This window comes from Alosa sapidissima, chromosome 6 (genome assembly GCF_018492685.1).
Source record: "Alosa sapidissima isolate fAloSap1 chromosome 6, fAloSap1.pri, whole genome shotgun sequence".
NCBI classification, from domain to species: Eukaryota; Metazoa; Chordata; class Actinopteri; order Clupeiformes; family Clupeidae; genus Alosa; species Alosa sapidissima.
In genome coordinates, this window is record NC_055962.1 from 23424828 (window position 1) to 23445082 (window position 20255).

Consider the following 20255-nt stretch of genomic DNA (forward strand, 5'->3'; position numbering starts at 1 on the left):
ATACAGAATGTGCGTCGATGGAATCTCCCCATACACCTTTACTGCCACCTAGTGGCTGGATTACAACACTACAGTCTACGTCTCCGTCTCCCACTTTCCCTTCGTCATCGTGAGGTTCTTCTGACGGCGGCAGTTGCGGGTTCCCGGGAGACTGAAATGTAATCGATCGTGGTCAGAGTTAATCCACTGAGTGGCTCACTGGCAGAGAGGGCCCCAGGGGAGAAAGACGCTAAACAGCGCAGCACATTTTTTGGTGTCATTCCGGTCATAGTGTAAAAACCTCAGCATTATTATAAAAGAGACAATAATCAATCCAGCTTACCGCAAACATATATTTTGAGAGAGAGAGAGAGAGAGAGAGAGAGAGAGAGAGAGAGAGAGAGAGAGAGAGAGAATCTTCATTCATTTAGACTACTGCCAGAAATCTTTCATTCCATTCTTTATTAAGTCAATAAAGACTCCAGTGGAAAATTAAAGTGACAGAAAAAAATGCATGGTAGTAAGTATATATCCATATAACATCTATCTGGTTCAACTTCTTCCTCTTTCAAATGGGTTGGACATCAATATACACTTCAATCAAAAAAGGTGCAAGGTCATGGCAAGAAGCAGTTCAAGAAGAAGTTTACTGCTACATATTTGTACAGGAGGTAAGAGTTCGGACAAGCCAGTGCAGCATCAATTAAAAACAAACCAAACAAATTCTATATGGCAGCAATTAAAGCAGTTTACTGCAAGACTCGGCAACTCTGTGACGCGTGCTGCAGGCATATTTTCAATCCGAGCACCTCTGTGAGCATGCAAAACAACACATCTGGATTTCATATCAGACACAATCTCATGATCTGATTGGAGAGTGCAAATATAAAAAGGAAAAAAGACAAGTTCATCCTAAGGACTATTAACACTTGTCGCGTGCACTGTTTAGATGCACAGCTGCCTTCCAGGACTCTAATTTGTGTGACATTCAGTATGACTAATCCAGCATTACTGCTCACAGAGTATCCAGGGGAGAGACTGTGCAACAGTGAGTGATGTAAGTCAAGTTTATATGTATTAAATCAAAATCATTAAATAAAAAATAAAAAAATCTTTACTCTGCCTATTTGTATATTGAGGTTGTGCCATCTAAATACTGATATCATATTTTCATAGTGTGTAATAATGGCACCAACAACAATTTCAACACATAAGCAGGGAAACATACATTTTCAAAGACTTGAAATAAGTCAAGTCTGCATTGTACAACTATCTGTCTCAGCATAAAATTAGTGCTAGTGGCAAGCAACAACAAGTATCTGCAGAATCAATTACTGCCGACATGTCCATTTCATAAACGACTTTATAGAAGTGGCCACTCATTATGCACTAATACTCTTCTCAGCAAGGCTTCAACTGAGGGATCCTTCAGGGCGAGAGCCTTACCTTATCCAAGGCACACTCACAGACACCCAAAACCCAATACATTCTCTCTTCCACAGTTTCTTGCTTTCCCCTCCCCTTCAAACCCCGTTTTTCTTATAGCAGCACATCATTCTTCTCAACATTAGAGTGTAAAAATATGGCCTTATCATGACAATTCATATACATACATCCATATGTACAAAGAGGCTACTAAGCCGTAGCGTACTTCCACACTTCCTTGCATTTGAATGGCAAACTTAAGAGTGAAAGGGGGTGGGGGGGGCATGGAGGACAAGGCCAAAGGCCAGGTTGCAATGGCAACAGAGAACACAAGGAGCAAGTAGATGGAACTCGGCCACCACTAAGAGTGCTTGATGGTGTATTTGCCTTTCTGCAGCTGCGAGATGTAGAGCTTCGACTTGCTGCCATCCAGTCGTTTGAACCAGACCTCATCATGGTTGATAGTGGTGATGATGGCACTGGCAAAGAAAGGAAGAAAAGAGGAAAAAAAAGGAAGAAAGATCTGAAGCTGCTCATGTCTAAAGATATCAATATGATCAATGAATGCGTTAAGCATGCATACACAAGTGAATGTCGTCGGTCATCCTACCTGGTAGGATACTCATCCTTCCTATTGATGCAGATGCCCTGCCCTCTGGAATACCACTTGTTGTCATAGAACAGACGTCCATCCTCTGAGCGAGCAACACGGTGATGCTTCTCAGGCTTTGAGGGAACTAGACCATATAGTCGTTGGATAGAATATGTAAGAGTCTTCATATATCACTACTGTAAGGTGAATGTAAAAACAGCACTCACTGATGCACTCATTCTTACTTTACTCTACTTGTACTGCACCGTTTTTAAATTGTCCTAAAATTGTTGAGAGAATTGCTTTAAAACTTAACTGTTACCATGTTGTTAGTCCCTTTGGTTAAAAATGCGTCAGCCAAATGTAATGTAATGTAATGTAATGTAATGAATGTACGAGGACAGCACATCTACTGATGACACAGACATATTAAGTTCTTACCATCCACTTTCATTCTGTGTGGTCCCATTGAAGCCATTGCCTGCACCACAAAGGCATGACACAACTTGAACTAGCAAATAACAAACAAACTACAGTATATCCTTACACAGAATAGGTCAAACTAATTTCATAGCTAGAGTCCAAATGATGACATAACAATACCTTTCTTATTGCCGTCCAGTCTTCGAGTATATCCAAGTCTTGCAACATGTAAACAATATATGGCCGTAAGAATGTTAAGGAAAAAGATTTGTGGAACAGACTAAATGTAAAAACAATACAACACACTGAGATAAATGAAGGTCACCTGTTCACACACAAAGATTATGCATTTCTGGGGATTTAATTTAGCCTCCATACAAGACTGAGACCAACTTCACAAAAGATAAGCAACAGAGAAGGATATCTGATACAACAACAGGCTTCTTCTTCTTGCCAGGGGTGAAAGAATCTTTCTTCTTATTCTTTTTGGACTGCAAACCATCATTCCATAATTCTGACAACGACAACAACAGCAACAACAAAATATACTTAATCTTCCTTGGATTTGATTTCCAGTATAAAGAGCATACACACATATTTTGTACCTGAGGTAATATCTATACTGTGCCGATCTTCCTCTAGGCGTCTGATCTTCTCCTCCAGCTCACTCTGAACTGTATCAAACAGCAGTAGCTTCTCGCTCTGTGAAATATGCACAACACATACATTTTGAATGTTATAAGCTAGAGATACACATCCATCTCTATGCACTTTGTTGTTGAGGTCTGAGGAAGAGGCGACCTCATGAATATTTGACCTCTGACCCCTGGCTTGTGCATCTCACCTCCCAGTGTTGACTGGCAGCCTGCATCTCACAGTCATACTTGTTCCTCACAGACTCTAAGCACAGCTCACGATAAATGCCTGAAATAAACAACAACAAAAAACGTATTACAATCAAGTGTGAAACTTATTATTAAACTCAGATTCGTTACGACCACAAACTTGCATTCTTCAATGATAATCACTGTTGTAACAACATATAGAACTTTGCTCATTGTATTACCACTGTGTAAACAGCCATACCACTGGAGTAGTAGGGACCGCCATGTGAAACCTACCTGCTACTTTGGTTCTGATCTGCATATTCTCTTGAAGGGTGGCAAGGGGTTCTAAGTACTCCGGAGCATTGCCAGCAATGACTTCCTGCAGCTTGATGTCAACTTGACTCAGTCTCTCTTTGTATAATCTGACGATATATAATTTCACAGATGAAGAACTTGGACTGATGATGTGTCATATACACAATGCATGGTCAAAAACCAAGGTAAGCATAGGTCGGCAAGTATCACTAGAGATACTGAGAAATGTCGATGGTGTTCCCCTGAGGTGGAAGGCAGAGGTAGGCCTGCTTACTGATCTTTGAGGTCCGTGAACTGCTTCTCAAGATTTGTCATTTCGTCAAGACATTCCAGCCTTCTCCTCTCACAATCTTCATCGTCCATTTCTGCACATAAAACCATATTTCAATGTTGTGCATGGAAATAACACTTGTAGCCAGTTAGCTGGCTAATTTACATAGGATGGTTAAAAGATAACTACGCTAAAACCCATACCAGTGGAATAGTCTTACGAATTGGCCATTTTCCATTGTATGTACGACAACCGGATGGGGTTTAACGTTACTCAATATGACTTTACCCTTAAAAAAACAAAACATTTACTCTCTGTGTTAGCTACAAGCTAACTACAGTTTATCTGATTACCTGAAGTGTCTCCATCTTCAGAAACAGATGAGCTTACAGTATCTTCCTCGTCAGAACTGCTAGCGTCTTGCTCCGGATAATCCACCTCCATGTCCTCGTGGTTGTTTTCTTTCTTTTCACGGGAGTGGACTGGCATGTTGAAGAGTTTCTCCTACCATCTAACAGAACTAAATTAAGGCTGACGGGTACCCGGTGGTGGTTGTTATAAAAAGATAAACAACGAGAGCGAAGCTCCAGGAAACACGTTCAAAACACGGATATGTCTTGACCAATCATTTGCGTCTTTGGAAGAAAGACGTCCTGGTGTCCAATCATTAAACCGGTTTGGTTCGACGCTGGGATACCTGGGAGTTGAAGTTGTAATTTTAAAGTTGAAGTGAAGACGGAAGACAGGCTAGTTAAAAAAATCCACCAGGGGGACCTGTGTGCTTAATGTGTGTATGTGCGTGCGCGCGCGTTTGTGTGTGTGTGTGTGTGTGTGTGTGCGTGGAGACAAAAAGAAAATTATGCAAATGTTATTGCATAACACAAAAGTGCACAACAAAGGAGGTCAGTTTGCAGACAGGACCAACACCTCTGTGATATGAATGTGCTCCATTATAGGTTTCAGCTTTGTCACTAAGACTTTCAAACAACTTGGGGTTTCCTTACCCAGCATCACGCCTACACTTCGGAGAAACACAAGATAAAGATCAGCAGAAAATGTATAGGCTTAAGATGAGTGGAATCAGAAACATAGGCCTACTTATTTCCCTGATTGCTTTTTCCCCTTGATGGGTGTGCAGGTAAAGAGAAAATGGAACACTGAGTAGAAAATAAAATTGTAAACAAAAAGCTTCTTACATAGACCAGGAATAAAGCTCAATCTGATTTCCACACTGAACGTAGGCCTATAGCCTAATTTTTAATATTACACAATTATCATGCCATTATAACCATTGCTGGTCCTTTGATTTGAAAATCTGGAATCAACATAAAGTGACTCACAGCATCCGAGTTCCACATTCATCAACCACTGGAAAACCTCATTATGCTACTGCAATGTCACAGTGCCCTATGGCACAGAACAATACTGAGGTGTGACTTCAGTCACACTTCTTGTACCCTCTGACTCACGCACACACACGCACGCACGCACGCACGCACGCACACACACACACACACACACACACACACACACACACACTGTTTGGGTAGTGTTGCCAAAGCCAGTTTTACAGATAACACAGTAGAATCACAAAGGAAAGAAAATAGATATACAGCAATGCAGGTAAACATGTGTGTGTGTGTGTGTGTGTGTGTGTGTGTGTGTGTGTGTGCGTGTGTGTGTGTGTGCTTAGGCACGTGAGTACATATATTTGTGCACTGGAGCATGTGTCTGTTAACACAGAGACAGGTCTTTTTTTTTTTTTGTTCTATACCATGTCCCCCATGTTGTAACATTTTAAGACATGTTGTGCTGCCAGGGCAGCAGAGGGCCCTTCTCCAAGAAGTATCACCATGTTATTATTGACTTCAATGTCTATAACATTTGGTATGACTTTTTGGATATAGTGAAAATGGGCTGTCTTAAAGTGTCATATTTTTGGCAGTGAAGAAGAAAGTGCTCCTCTGCCTGGCAGTGACCACTATTCTTTGTTCTTTTGGCGGCCAGGTTTTTCTGTGTCTGCCTGTTTCTACTGCTAGGTTGTGGTCACTGAGCCTGTACTGGGTCCGGATTGTATCTCGGTCTCTCTCTCTCTCTCTCTCTCTCTCTCACACACACTCACTCACACGCACACAGATCTAAAGTCCCAGAATCACTCTATATCAAATCCCTGGCATTGAGACAAATCTGGTACAAATCTGCTCTTCTTATTATAGCACTGTGAGGTAAGAGAGAGTGAGTAGGAGCCAGTGGTAAAACACAGATGTCTAGACTACAAGGTGGGCTGTGAATGCCATCAAAGACACTAATGTTTAAAAGACGCATGCACACACGCCTCTCCCACATAAACTCATTCTTGTACTGTTTTTACAACAGAAGCCCATTCAGGTCTTTTTCAAAAGAAAAAATGGACAGTAGAAAGAAAGACATAGTGGAAGAAAGAGACTAATAGACTAGAGAAGGTCATCCCAAATCAGGTCATGAAGGCAATGCAGGAAATAAAATGTCAGAAGACAGCAGGCAGGCCTTTAAATGTTAACTCGGAAAATCATGCACACTTTCACTCTCAATAATTCTGCATGAAGACCTTGTGTGTCAGATAAAGAACTTCAGGTGAACACTGGTGGTGAAACATGTGATGGAGGACTGGGCACACACAGACAAACACTGTGCTGTACTGGGGTTGGGCATGTATGGACCAGTATAGCCTTCACTGTGTGTTTATAGAGTCAACACAATTTCCTAACAAAAGCAGCACCTGCAACATTAGTAAATCAACAAGAACGGACAGTGAAAGCAGGTATCACAATGAGACCCTTTGTATTTTCATGTTGCTTCTTTAAATTGGGAGGGTTATGGGACATCAGGCAAAGAAACCCCAGAGTAAAAACAGTACTTCAGTATTTCAAGCATGATGCTATCATGACACTCAATGTTTAGCTGAAGTTGACGAGAGTTAGTAAGTCATAGTATCAAGTGCCAGCATGCTGCTTAACAGTATCTGTCATAGTGTCACGACTGCCGTCTGTGCCGTGATACAGTTGCTATTTTGTTCTTCCCCCGCCCCTAGCAGCGCAAGTAAACACCCTTCAGGGGTTTTGGAAGTGCAAATGTCAGGGTATGGTAGGCAGCTTGTGATGTAAAAGTAAAGCTTCCAAATCCATTTCCCTTCAGCAAACAGTTGCTAAGATACCTTTCAGTTACAGTAGCCTATACTTTCTATTGAATTTCCCTAAACCTTTATGACCACATTCAGGAACATGAAACTGATGCATGTGGGACCTATTGCCTACATAGGGCCTACACATTTTTACAAGATGCTGCTGGTGATTTTTTTTATCCAAGAAAGCCCCCTGGTGTGGGACACTCCACAGGGATTACGTCTAGCATGTTTGTCTGGTCAGATGACTAGTGGATAAAGTTAATTCTGGCACCACAAAAGTTAGATAATGTTGCAGCCAGTGGTTTTTCAATGCAATACAATTTTAAGATAAGATGTCATGGGGACCATGTTCTGAGTTGTAGCCTGTCACTAATAGTAAAATAACATATCCCTGCATTCTGTAGGCTACATGGCAAATTTCCAGTAATTTGGGACATTCCAGTTTTCCAATTTTCCAGTAAAATCTAGGCTTACATGTAGTGGAGATTTAACTCAAACAGATGCATCATTGAGTAATGCCATTCACGTCAATGGGCTGAACACCACTCATTTCACCTGGAAATACGATGGGTCTGTGATTCTATGTTACCCGTACTTTCATTCATAGTCTATAGTTTTCATTCATACCAAGTCTGTGACTTTGCCGCACAGAAGCAGGCATATTATAGAAGTAGGCCTAATAGGAAACTACGGGTTTTTCAGTCTTACTATGAAGAGTCATTTATGGGGAATTTTCCCACAAAAGCCCGTTCTATGAGTTTCCCTATGCGGAAATCCCCATCAGTCTCCTCCCATGCTGGGTAGGCCTACATTAATATGGTGCACCTCCCCGTCGGCTCACAGACTGCAGAGCTCTTGAGTTGACAGCAGACAGTAGTCGCAATGGATATCTACAGAATAGACAACAGCAACCCAATGGATTATGATCTGGATGAAATGGACTCAAAACATAGGAAAATGTTCCCGTGCCAAGATGAGCGCGTCGACAGTGGATTGGACTCATTTAAATCGGGCGAATACGCACTTCTTCAGGAGGAATTTCAGAATTTAAATATGGCTGAAACAAGAACAGAATTTTCTTGTGAACCCTGGAAACAGCAAATAACAGAAGACGGTGACACGTAAGTTATTAAAACTCTTTTAAAAGTAGACTAATTAATAAATAGTTACTGCTCTGCATACAAACACTTGCAAGTGGACGAATGCATGCGTAAGGTATTGCAATAATCAACATAACCATTTCAATAGAGCTCTGCAAAGTAATGCATAAGCTTTCATTTTCTTTGTTTAAATTGTAATATGCCAAAGTATAACCTGCAAGAATGGTGGTAAACAAATGATAGTAAGACCACACAGAATTTGGCACGGTGTCAATCTCTGGTGGCGCTAGAGAGACAATCCACTCATACAGGAAAGTCCCTGGCGCTCAGCCAGGAACTGATAAAGCATCAGTCGTGTCAAGCCACAACTGGTGGAAATAACCAGAAAAAGTCCATTCTTGCGAAACGCTTCAATGCTCATGCGTACTCTTTGTTACACCACTTCCTTTGTAAAAGTATTTTTGAAACGCGGGACTTTAACGAACGCCTCTGCTTCTCAACAGGTTCCTCCACCTCGCCATTATTCACGAAGCAGAAGACCAAGCCATTCAAATTATCAAACAATGTCACAAGGACCCATTCCTGAACACACAGAACAGCCAAAGACAGGTACTTAATGAACACTTGATGAAGCCATAATAAACAAATTGCAAAAAAAATAAAAAATAAAATAAAATCGTGTAAGATTTTAGAAACAGTTAGAAATAACAATGGGATCCAATGCCAAAAAATCTAACTTATTTTTTCCCCCTCAGACACCCCTTCATCTGGCTGTGATAACAGAACAACATAAGCTGGTTGAGTGTCTCTTGAAAGCTGGCTGTGATTCGCGGTTAGTAGACCACAGTGGAAATACAGCTCTACACATAGCCTGCAAGAAGGGATCCATGACTTCTTTCAGCCTTCTCACACAAGTGCCACCTGCTATCCACTTGCGCTCCATCCTCAACTTCCCAAACTATAATGGTAAGCAGCTTTCTGCACCTGTACACCATTTCATTGTCTTCATCCACCTTTAACATGGCATCAGAAGTGTGTTCACTTTCTGGTCTTCAGTTTCTTGTCCTTGAACGTGAAACTGTTCAGAGGAAATGATCTGATTATGATATCCTTAATATTTTTAACAGGACACAACTGCCTCCACCTGGCCTCAATCCACGGGTTCCTCTCAATGGTTGAAGTCCTCATTCAGTTAGGAGCAGATATTAACTCCAAAGTAAGTGAAGTGATAATATCTTTTTTCTTTAGTGTCCTCCAAACAGATCTGACATCCTAAAACACTGGTTTAGATTAAAGGACTAACCAACTTTTGTTTCCTTACAGGAACAGTGCAGTGGCCGAACGGCGCTTCATCTCGCTGTGGACCTCCAGAACCTCTCGCTTGTGCATCAGCTGATTGTTCTGGGAGCCGATGTCAACAGCCTGACATACGGGGGATTCACACCATACCACCTGACGTATGGCCGACAAAATGGCGAGATCCGACAGCAGCTGTACGACAGGACGGCACAGGACCTCAGAGAACTGCCAAACGAATCTGAGAATGAAGAGTCTGAGGATGAAGTAAGTTCTTGTGCCCTTTTAGTTCTGTTCCTGTGCTAACAGAAGATCAATCACCTATATGATGATTTGGTTCCTCACACTTGCTTCTTACACTATAGAACCAACTTTAGATAGATAGATAGATAGATACTTTATTGATCCCCAGGGGAAATTCAAGGTCTCAGTAGCATACAGACAACAAACACACATTCACTAACAGCAGAAAAAGTAATTAAAAGTATGTAATATAAAAACACAACTTTGTTGGGTGTCAGTAGTTTATACAGATCTAGTGATCCATGTGATCCTGTGAAGAGGATCATTTCTATTCACCAAATGCCCAGTTCTAATCTAGCGACTTACCTGTTTCCACAGATGTACGATGACATTCTTTTTGGAGGAAAGTTGTCTCCAACTCACTGAGGATTTCATCGGTAACTCAGCTTGGCTTTCCACAAACTTCCATAGGACCAAGACCGCACAGACCAAGACCAAAATGAAGCTTCCTAACTGACCCAAGTGTCTGGGAGAAAAAGTGCACAAGGCCTCAAGAACCTCAAATCTACACTCCGCAGAACTATGTTAACTGTGTAAATATCTGGGAATAGCTGTTAAATATTGTAAATACAGAGAGCACTATTTTTTTACCTGTACATATCAATTTATGTAACACTATTGTAAACTATAATTTTGTACTATATGTATATGGTGATAAATTAAACAAGACAAGTGCATACAATTTAAATTATGATCATTTGTGGATTTTTGTTAAAGAGAAAGACTACAAAAAAACGTTCAACTGTATGTGAAAACAAAAGTTAACAACATGCAACCCCCAAATCACAAATGTGTTTACTGCCAGGTTTCAACTTATTTAAATTCATCTTGGTTATGTGAAATACAAAAGGGGAGACAAAGACCATTTACAACAAACAAAACGTAAATATATTCATAAATATAAATCATATTTGCATAACGCACAAAGGTGTTTCTTTTGTAGTAAATTGTCTTGCTGTACCCCTAATCTCTCACTCAGGATGCAAGACCCTTCATCCTGTGTCTGAGCAATGACGTGTAAGCAGAAACTCATGTCCTTGCTGGCAGACATGACTAATCACTATTTTATTCCTTTGAACGCAGCACTCCCTCAGTGTGTGGAGATAGGCTCATCAGCTGACTCATCTAAAATTCCCCTATGGCTAAATAATTATTTTAAGAATTTCCCGAAATACGCAAGGACATCTTGGACACACATGCTTGTGTTTGCAGAGGAGAATACAACACGTGACACTGTAACATGACAGAAACATACCTTTCTCAACAAAAACCAGGAGTACTGTTAGTTGTAGTGTAGGTTGATTCACAGACAACAGGGACATTTTTACTGAGGGGGAGGGGGGGGGGGGGGGGGGGTGGAGTGGATTGTACCAGACCCCTGTGTCGATACAAATATTTAGCCTACGTCTTTCCTCAGTCCCACAGTCTCAGTAGAGAGTTATCTTGCGCAAATTCCAAGGGAAACTCCTGAGGGTACAGATATGGGTCATCTCGTGTTTATATTAGACTGGAATTTTAAATTTCCTTAAGAGGGGAAACTCCAAAGTGCTGCTTAGTTCTCCTCTGTGCATGGCGGTTGACAGTTTCGTAAACTAGAATGGCACCGAAGCACACAGAAAAACAGAACTATGTGATCTGGACGTACGTCATCAGTCAGCCCTCTTCAGTCATTCAGTGCATTTTGTAAATGATGGCGTAGAACTTCAGAGGCCTCACGAGTGCACAATGCATAATGTACCTCTTATTTTGCATAATATTGTTTTGATAACAAATTCAAGTCATTCAGAGACTCAAGAGTGTCTTCAGATGTAAAACCTCCGGTCGCACTGTGACGCAAATGAACACAGATACCACCACAAGTGTCATGCGTCTATTGTAATACTCTCAGCATATTCATAACTGAGAATTTCCCAGCTTGTTATATTTGTATGAGCCTAACCCTAAATGGGAACTTAAGAGGTCGTCTGCCAACGAGCCCACCATTTCTACAGAAGAGGACAAGCAGACAGCAGTGTTGTGTCACTGTAAGGCACGCTATAGGGTTTAGTCAACATTTTGTGCTGTCTCATTAACTTTGGGGAAATTGGGCTTATGCGTGTAAATCTCTGTGATACAGATAAAGCATGTGAATATAGCCGTTGAGTAAAATGTTGCTTAACTTTTCATAAGAAATGCAATTTAATTGTGGGACACGGCAAAACAACTATAAAATTAAAATGAAAAAAAAAAAAAAAAACTTTTTTTTTCTCAAAAATGTCTTTAATGGAACGGGGTAAATATACATGAAACAAGGCTTGCACCACTCTGTAACTGGGTCCGACTGGTCTCTCTCTAAATGCCTCCTGCCTCTCTTCAGTCCCTTTCGGACAGGGAAACCAAGTGGGTATCGACTTCTGACTCGGACAGGATCCTAGCCAAAAAAAAAGAGAGAATATGACCTGATGTACCTTGAACGTCAACAATCAGATGCCACCAATCCTTATATGTAAAATGGTTATTAGGGCCTAATTTAAATTATGGCCAAAGTGTAGTCTAAATCTAATTTAATAACAAGCAAAATCTGTTTGCTAATTTAATAAGTGTCAAAGATCCTAAGCGCCAATATCTTATAGACTAAAACAGTGTAAAAATGCCTTCAGTCCACTTCATGATCTAAATTACGAGTCAACCCCACAGGTCCAGAACCCCAAGCCTGTCCAAAAGAGCCAATATAATGTGGTATGAGTGAACATGAGATATGGACTGGTAAGCATATGTCTGTGTCCATTTACCTGAACTTTGGGTCCGCAGTGGTGATAACTCCTATTTCCAACTCAGAGGGTTTAAAATCAATTGAAAGCACCGTTGACAAACAGGTGATTGCCGTCTGTTATCAAGGGAGAGACAGGTAGAGGGGGAGAAAGACCATCATTAGAAAACCTTGTATAAGAGAATAAGGGGTAGAAGATCCACATTTTCCAGACTTCTAAACTGTACTTCTTTCACTTAATCCTCCAGGATAGGTAATGCAGTATTTGCAATTCAAATCATAGCATGTTAAACTAGATGTACCGCAGAGCGGTACAAAATATGACCGCCGCCCAGTCCAGCACATTTTTTCCACAAAAAGAAATCACGCTGAAAGGCCTATATGATTCTAACTGTCTCACTAAATTGCATTATCCACACTCAATTCTCACTGGTATCTATCTGCCTGCTAGACAACAAGTACCAAAACATGAATAGTTCATAGATTTCACATGTAAAATTCATTTTATACAACCCCACCTCCATCTTGCCTGTTCATAATTCTGAGAAATTCTTGATTGTTTGTGTTATGTTTATGTTATGTGTGTGGGTGTGTGTGTGTGTGTGCCTGCGTATGTGCCTGTGCATGCAAGCGTACATATGTCTACTGTGTGAGTATGTGTCATACGTATGATTACTGTGAATGTATGTGTGTGTGTGTATCTGTTTGTGCACATGTGTGCACATGAAATGGGTTAACATGACCCCTGGAGGCAAACATACGGAAAAAAATGGTCATCCTAGGCCCTACAGTTCTCAAGATATTCACAGAGAACTGTGTCTGTCCTACCCTCCTTTCGGGGGGGTCCAGTCCAGCGGGGGGGCTACAGATCAAAACGAAAAATGACATGGTACATGCCCACCAAGTTTTGTGTACCCCGGTCTTTCAGTGTCCCGGGAATCCTTGTTGGTGTACGTCACTAAATGTACACATAAATTATTTTATTGTAAGGCCCCCCATGAACGAAAGTACACGAAACTTGGCATGCATTCGGAGGATGTCATAATGATCCTACACTTTTAATTTTGTGCAGTTTTGACCTTGTCAGCCAGAGATATTGTGATGAAAACACCTCATTTTTTGCTTTTTAATTTTCTAACTAGGTGGCGCTATACATGAAATAAGTGGTAATGGGATGGGTTGACATGCCCCCTTAAGACCAACATACATAAAAAAGGTGGACCTCCTAGGCCCTACGGTTCTCGAGATATTCACAGAAAACTGTCTCCGGCCACCTACAGGCCAGTTGGTGTATAGTAACATAAATTAATTTATTGTGTGGCCCCCCATGAACAGAATTCCACAAAACTTGGCATGCATACAGAGGGTGTCATAATGATCCTACACTTCCAATTTCGTGCAGTTTTGACTATGTTAGGTCACAGATACCTTCAATTACAACACCTCATTTTTACTTTTTTGTGTTTAACTAGGTGGCGCTATACATGAAATGAGTGGTTATGGAATGGGTTGACATGGCCCCTTGAGATCAACATACAAAAGAAAAATGGTCCTCCTAAACCCTACGGTTTTCGAGATATTCACAGAAAACTGTGTCTGCCCTACCCTCCTTTCGGGGGGTCCAGTCCAGCGGGGGGGCTACAGATCAAAACGAAAAACGATGGTTCCATGCTATCCATGTGGGGTTACATGCCCACCAAGTTTCGTGTACCCCGGTCTTTCAGTGTCCCGGGAATCATTGACGGAAATTTTGGCATGCGAAAAAGAGAAAAAAAAAAAAAAAAAAATCTGCGCGGCGCGGTGGTCATAATAAATATTAATGCTTCAGCACACACCTCCACAGTTTGCTCAAAGGTCCAGTCTAGTTTCTTCTTCACTTTCTTCTCCAGGAAGCTGGTGGCTTCTGTTTGCTTGACCCCTGCTGCTGTGGCCTTGAACCCACAGTAATAGCCGGCTGGGTCACATTTGTACACTTGTGGACCCAACTCTTCGTCTACACCAATCACAATCATGCCTGAAGAAAAGGATTGCATGATGAACATTATAGAAAATGCTGGATTCTTCTACACAACATTCAACAACTCTTTGAATGGGGACTTTTTTTATAAGTCACATACAACTCAGTTGCAGAGTGGCAAGTGGCAGATTCAGGCCTTATACGCATCCACACACTCGCTAGAGTAGAAGTAAAGACAATTAATGAGTATTCCCCTCACTTTCATTTAACCATCTCTAGATTCCATTTCCAACCATTCAAATGTACATAAGCACTTTAAATGGGTATGGATGTGCTTTCAACTGTGTGTTTGAAATCTCAAGTGTGTGAGACATAGGGCGCGAGTTCGGCGGTGATATAGGTAGCGGGAAGCTACTTCAAGGCGGAGACTCCGAAATGAGCGAGACCTCTCTGGTGAAGTGAAATGGAGTAAAGCAATCCCATGCAACCAGTGTTAAATTCTGATCTATCTATCTATCTTTTTTTTAAATTAACTCGGCCTGACTCAGCCCACTTTGTGCATCTGACTTCACTCTGTCCACAGTGCGCATGCACTGTCAGCAAAATACACTGTCAAACTCGCACCCTTAGGGCGCTATCTTAACAATCTGAAACACAAGTATCAAACACAAAGCGCAAGTAGCTTTGGGGGCGGATCTTGGGAACTGTTGCTATTTTACCGGCGGGATAAATGACTGTTGCGCCCAGGGGGTCCACTCGGACTCGACTTACGTTCCCGAGCAACTTTTTCTTCTTCTTGTTACATGGCAAGCAAGGTATGTGCATTATCGCCACCCTCTGAACTGGAGGACGACTCTCTTTTTACAGAATGTCCAATAAAAATCGACGTTGGTCCATGCGTCACTTCCAGCTTTGGAACTTGGAGCCGATTGGCGCTGGATCCGAGCCATTCTCTGCCCCAGTGTTCAATATGGCGTTGACTATGAATTGGCCGGATTTACTAGCCTAGCCTCCGGACTTAACCACACTCTCCAGTTATATATAATACCTCCATGGTTGCGCTAGGCACAAATCTAAAATGGGGTGGTCTGAAGTAGCTACATTACTCATGGGCGTGGTTTGGGCGTAACGTGCAACAGGCGCGCTTGTTGCATAGCGGATTGCTATTTTGATGGCAGATTTGCCAGGCGCAGCCAGGAGCGGTTCACAGTGCTATAGACTGTTCAGTTGGGATTCAGTCCAATGTTTTGGGATCACTCTCACTGAATCACGAGGTTATGAATGCATGGTGATATTTTTGCAATGTAATCTAAGGGCGTTTTCACACCTGGCTCTTTGAATCGGAACGTGGAGCGTTTCCCCTCAAAAGATCGGTTCGATTGGGTATATGTGAAGCAGCAACCGCACTCTCTTTTGGAAAAAAACAGAAAACGCCTCCTCTTTTCTCTGAACTGCCCCCGTGGGCGCAATTGCATTCCCTAATTTACCGACTTGTGCCTGTGGAGGGAAAATTCCAATATGAGCTGAATGCAAAATAGTAAAGCCAAAAGCGCCAGTATACAAACTCAATTGCGCTTGAGTGCACGATAGGGCCCCTAGAGTCTAAGGCTACGTTTACACCATCAGTGAAATGTGACCCAATTCCTGGAAGATCCTGAAGGCGAGAGACTTGTGAAGAGAGGCAATCGTCTTGTTTTTGCCAGCCTGAGTTCGGAACAGGCAGGCAGGATTAATGGCTCTCGATGAACAATAACGTTGGTCATCAAGTAACTGCGGCTTTCAAGAAATTGTTAATGCTCAGGTCAGGGTGACATTGTTCATATATTTCTTTTTAATTAAAAGTTCAAATTCATGTTGGGAGTGGTTTATGTCTTAGTGTTGGTTAGAGTATAGCCTATTTGAGAAATGGTTATTTCAATAGGAGGAAAAGGTTGACAACATAGCTCAGGGGTGGGCAAACTGCGGCCCGGATCCGGCCCGCCAAGCACTTTCATCCGGCCCGCCGAGCATTTCATTTGGTTATCAGGCTGCTCGCTATTTTTTTCCCTGCGATAGTTGGTTAGCTTTACTGCAAACTGCTTTTCACTCTCCTTAGAGAACATTTACAATGTCAATGTCAAAACATCATGTTAAATAGAGATAACATCATGTTAAACTAAGTTAACTCTTAGTTATCTCCTTTGCAGCAGATCTAACGTGAACATTATGCGATCCATTTAATTTGGAACGCGTCTGCACTCACGAGAGGGAGAGAGAGCCGCAGGTTCTGGCTTGTCATTGTTGATAAGTGATATGTCCTTATAAAAAACTTTTCAAAGGAAATCATGAAGGCAACAGTAGTTCCCACTACTGACCATTTAAAAACTGTGAGAGGGCCCAGCCGTAGGTATAGCACTAGCCATAGCGGAGCAGGCAGAAGATCATTGAGAAATTAACGTGAATTAAAGCGACTGTCTTAAAGCAACAGTGCACAATTTATACATTTGTTAAACAGGATAAAATTAGCAGTATTTTTTATACTTTTCATACTAAATTATAGGCTATAAAAAATGTATTTTTTTATGTATGTGTCGTGGGGGGGGGGGGGGGGGGGGGGTTGTTGTGCGGCCCGCCGGGCTATTTTCAAAACCCAATGTGGCCCTTGAGCCAAAAAGTTTGCCTGATTGTTTTAATTTTAGAATCCTTATTAATGCCAAAAAGTTATATTAATGAGTCCCTCAGTGTGTTTTTAGCCTAACTTTAGTTCCTGAGGGAGTGGCCATGCATGGCAATGAAGGGCAGTGAATTCTGGGAGTTGTTGGTTTTCATCCACATGAGCCAAAAATACAAGCCATTTCTACTACATAAATGACCCAATATGAATACACATTCATCTTGCCAGTGGTGAAATGCTCCTTTAAGTGGCAGAATTCCAATGTGCAGCAATTGTTTCAATTGTTATACAAATTAGTGAACCATGTAAACACAGATGTCTGATATCAAATGTAAATGTAAACAGTCAGTCCAAAAAAAACTGGATATAGGCAGAAAATCAGAACTGTACATCAAGCACTGCCAGTGTAAACGCAGCCTAAGAGATGCAGCTTATGTTTACATACAAGACCCTTAATCTGGAATGTATATCCCTAGCTGCAGAAAAGACATACAGCCGGTAAGGTGTATTGTTAGGCCTTCCTTAGACATATATTTCTTAGTTGTATCATCCAAATAAAAAGAGAATTGTTGATAGGTAGGTAATTGTTTTTTTTTTTTTTTACTGCCAGTCGCCAAAGAGAGATAATTTTGAATATTGTGATGACTCACTACATGGTCCTATACAGACACATGTAAAGGCATGCAATTTCATGACATTCAAGCAAAGATTCTTCTACATCAACCATTTCTGATTCAAGATTGATTGTGTCTCTTGTCTACAAAGACATGCAGACAGGCCTATGCCTGTTACCATGACCTAAAGAAGTTAAGTTTTAGAATTAGCTACATTTAACATCTTACCAAAAAACACAATATGCACAAAGGCCTACACATGGTGCTTTAATGCTCTTTCCACTTGTATATTTAAATTGCTAACATTAAACTTCTAAACTAAGCTCATGTTCAGACATGACTGATGCGTGTTGAATTCACATACCCTACCAGAAGTCTCCCAGCTGTTTTCACCCTAAATTTCTCTTCATCGTACGATGACCGAAGGCTAGGCCTACTCAATGAAATTTTAGCTTTACTGGCAACTTGGCTATAAATAGAATGTGTTACTTCTCCACCCGATTGGTATGACACACAATTTCTGAACAGCAATCAAAAATTCTGATTGGGGATGCTTTCTCTGGTGGTTCTATTTGGATAGTACATTTTGCAAAGGCATTCTTTTTTTTATCAGAACGTGTTATCTTCTCAATTCATCAATTTTGCTCAAGGGTGATCAAAGATGGATGTAAATATAAAAATCGCAATTTTAATCGCAATTTTTGAGTCAGTTGGCAAGCAAACATATTTTTAAGGATGGCCTTACCACCACAAATATTAGAGCAGAGATAGCTCTGAATACTTACAGCAGCCCAGTGGCCTCATTTCAGCATTCTGAGTGTAAACCTGAGAGATGTCTGCAATCCTTTTGCAGAGCATGTCCACTGGAATCTCATAACCGTACTTGTACATCCAGTTGGCCGCCTCGTATCTGGCCCTCTGGACTTGAGATCTGCTGTCAGCTAGAAGAGCAACACAGAAATATTAGCATTTACTGTGAATATTTTGATCCTTCAGATGTACAAGTGAGGTGGTTTGTCAGGAGTTTTGTTTCATGCAAGACTGGTATGAGGTGCTATACAGCACGTGCACAATCTGATTTACCGGTCATCCCTGACATAACACAGCCAATGTTCTCTGTGATTCTGAAGAGGTGAGTAACAGTGGCCGCATCCAGCAGCTTGTCCTGTTAAAGCCACAACAGAGAAGACTCAACATGTCAGACTGTTTTTGGGTTCAGCTAAACAGCTGATGACACAGGTTGCAGGTTTCTGACATGCCGACTTACCGGTACTTTTTTCTGTGTGACCACCACTGCACAGTCTTTCCCTCTGACTGCCACTGATGTGAGTCCACCCTGATTAATAGCCTTGAAAGCATATTCTGAGGACATGGGAAAATAATACTGTTAATTCTTTAAGTCCAGCTTAAGGCTATAATACATGTTTACATTATAATCAGTAGCAGAATTGTACAAAAACAAATGTATTTAAAAACAACTAAATACACTTAATGGAAATTGTGTGATAGAATGCCATTCATACACAATGAAAACACTGATCATAGAACCCAGTCCATGGTTAGCTATTATGAATAATGTTAGATAACGGCGCTAACTTATTTTACCTTCATGTGATCATATTAACCTATAACTGCATGATGTACGTAGCACAGGGGTAAATGCTAAGGGTAATATTGTTTTCATGCACTGAGTAGAATGAAGATGTCGCTAAACGACACAAACGTTATCGTTATTGAATAGTTGCTCCCTGACTAGGCTATTAGCGGCGGCTAGCACTAAGATAGCTATTAGCCACCTAGTTCCTTGACCGTTATCTTCATTTGTATTAACAATCGTATTTAATAAGTTGAATGAATAAACCAGGCGCTTTGTATAACTTTACCTAGATAACTACAGTTAACACAAGACACTGACTGTGAGAAATAACTTAACTAGTCATAACTACTGATGTGACTAGCTAAGCTGCCATGACAAGGCAGATAGCCGGTAGTCTACAGAAAACACTTCATGATCAAAGCGATGGCAGTCTTACCAACTTGGTAGAGTCTTCCCTCTGGTGAAAAGATAGTGATATGCCGATCAAACCCCGCACTTGACCCCCGAGACATTTTCTTTGAAAAAGCAAGAGCACAACAATGAAGACACTTTGGAATAAAATTGAAGCTGCAACATGCAGGTCGATTCCGGAAGTAATTTACTAGTTACAGTTTGTACTACCGGGGTCAATCGCCACAGTGTATTGTTACCATGGGTACCAAGGATTGTAGACGTAAAGAAAAGCTTTGGTGACTCGATCTTGTAAAGTATTTTCCTAGAGTGCCCGGTTTATCCACTTAACTTAGTAAATACGATGTCCACAATAACCTGTCCTGGAAGTGACATCAACACAGAGGTATTCACAGGCCTACTTCATTTTAAGTGTAGGCCTATGTGATTAACAGAAGCCAAGGCTTCTTATCCTACGTCCTAGGGCAGTATTAGCCTACGGAGCTGCATTGCATTTGTTTGTAAGTTAAATCAATACAATGCACGCTCACTAAATTGTGTGCTCATATTACTAAACTCCTCAGATTTTATTAGTGACTAC

At 41.2% G+C, this 20255-nt stretch overlaps 3 protein-coding genes across 4 annotated transcripts; 1 reads left to right on the forward strand and 2 right to left on the reverse strand.

Moving 5' to 3' along the window:
- Positions 1-422: 422 nt before the first annotated feature.
- brms1lb (BRMS1 like transcriptional repressor b) lies at positions 423-4520 on the reverse strand. Of its 2 annotated transcripts, none has more exons than XM_042094340.1 (10): positions 4186-4520; positions 3836-3926; positions 3541-3668; positions 3264-3343; positions 3025-3121; positions 2844-2933; positions 2600-2664; positions 2438-2477; positions 1848-1852; positions 423-837 (listed from the first exon to the last, which is right to left on the reverse strand). In XM_042094340.1, exons 1-10 carry the CDS (start codon positions 4319-4321, stop codon positions 679-681), a joined length of 891 nt encoding a protein of 296 aa, XP_041950274.1. In that variant the 5' UTR covers positions 4322-4520; the 3' UTR covers positions 423-678. The 2 variants fall into 2 exon arrangements, with proteins under 2 accessions (XP_041950274.1, XP_041950273.1); XM_042094339.1 differs by lacking the exon at positions 423-837 and adding an exon at positions 2015-2141 and having other exon boundaries at positions 1106-1883; positions 4186-4488.
- A 3308-nt stretch (positions 4521-7828) lies between these two features.
- nfkbiaa (nuclear factor of kappa light polypeptide gene enhancer in B-cells inhibitor, alpha a) lies at positions 7829-10382 on the forward strand. Its single transcript, XM_042094342.1, has 6 exons — positions 7829-8116; positions 8599-8704; positions 8851-9061; positions 9223-9311; positions 9419-9658; positions 10013-10382. The coding sequence occupies exons 1-6, from the start codon at positions 7878-7880 to the stop codon at positions 10058-10060; spliced, it is 933 nt and encodes a 310-aa protein (XP_041950276.1). The 5' UTR covers positions 7829-7877; the 3' UTR covers positions 10061-10382.
- Positions 10383-11919: 1537 nt separating this feature from the next.
- psma6b (proteasome 20S subunit alpha 6b) lies at positions 11920-19873 on the reverse strand. Its single transcript, XM_042094346.1, has 7 exons — positions 19701-19873; positions 18935-19029; positions 18751-18832; positions 18453-18608; positions 14279-14457; positions 12466-12560; positions 11920-12104 (listed from the first exon to the last, which is right to left on the reverse strand). Exons 1-7 carry the CDS (start codon positions 19774-19776, stop codon positions 12047-12049), a joined length of 741 nt encoding a protein of 246 aa, XP_041950280.1. The 5' UTR covers positions 19777-19873; the 3' UTR covers positions 11920-12046.
- Positions 19874-20255: the final 382 nt, after the last annotated feature.

Bases quoted from the DNA above. Each gene is read 5' to 3' on its own strand.
- brms1lb (XM_042094339.1), bottom strand. From the start codon at position 4,321: ATGCCAGTCCACTCCCGTGAAAAGAAAGAAAACAACCACGAGGACATG. The intron at 3,927-4,185 runs GTAATCAGATAA...TTTTATGTGCAG, and splicing joins TGAAGATGGAGACACTTCAG to AAATGGACGATGAAGATTGT. The intron at 2,142-2,437 runs GTAAGAACTTAA...TATATGGTCTAG, and splicing joins ACACAGAATGAAAGTGGATG to TTCCCTCAAAGCCTGAGAAG.
- nfkbiaa (XM_042094342.1), top strand. From the start codon at position 7,878: ATGGATATCTACAGAATAGACAACAGCAACCCAATGGATTATGATCTG. The intron at 9,312-9,418 runs GTAAGTGAAGTG...GTTTCCTTACAG, and splicing joins GAGCAGATATTAACTCCAAA to GAACAGTGCAGTGGCCGAAC. The intron at 9,659-10,012 runs GTAAGTTCTTGT...CTGTTTCCACAG, and splicing joins ATGAAGAGTCTGAGGATGAA to ATGTACGATGACATTCTTTT.
- psma6b (XM_042094346.1), bottom strand. From the start codon at position 19,776: ATGTCTCGGGGGTCAAGTGCGGGGTTTGATCGGCATATCACTATCTTT. The intron at 18,833-18,934 runs GTAAGTCGGCAT...TGGCTTTAACAG, and splicing joins TCACACAGAAAAAAGTACCG to GACAAGCTGCTGGATGCGGC. The intron at 18,609-18,750 runs GTAAATCAGATT...TTGCTCTTCTAG, and splicing joins TGTTATGTCAGGGATGACCG to CTGACAGCAGATCTCAAGTC.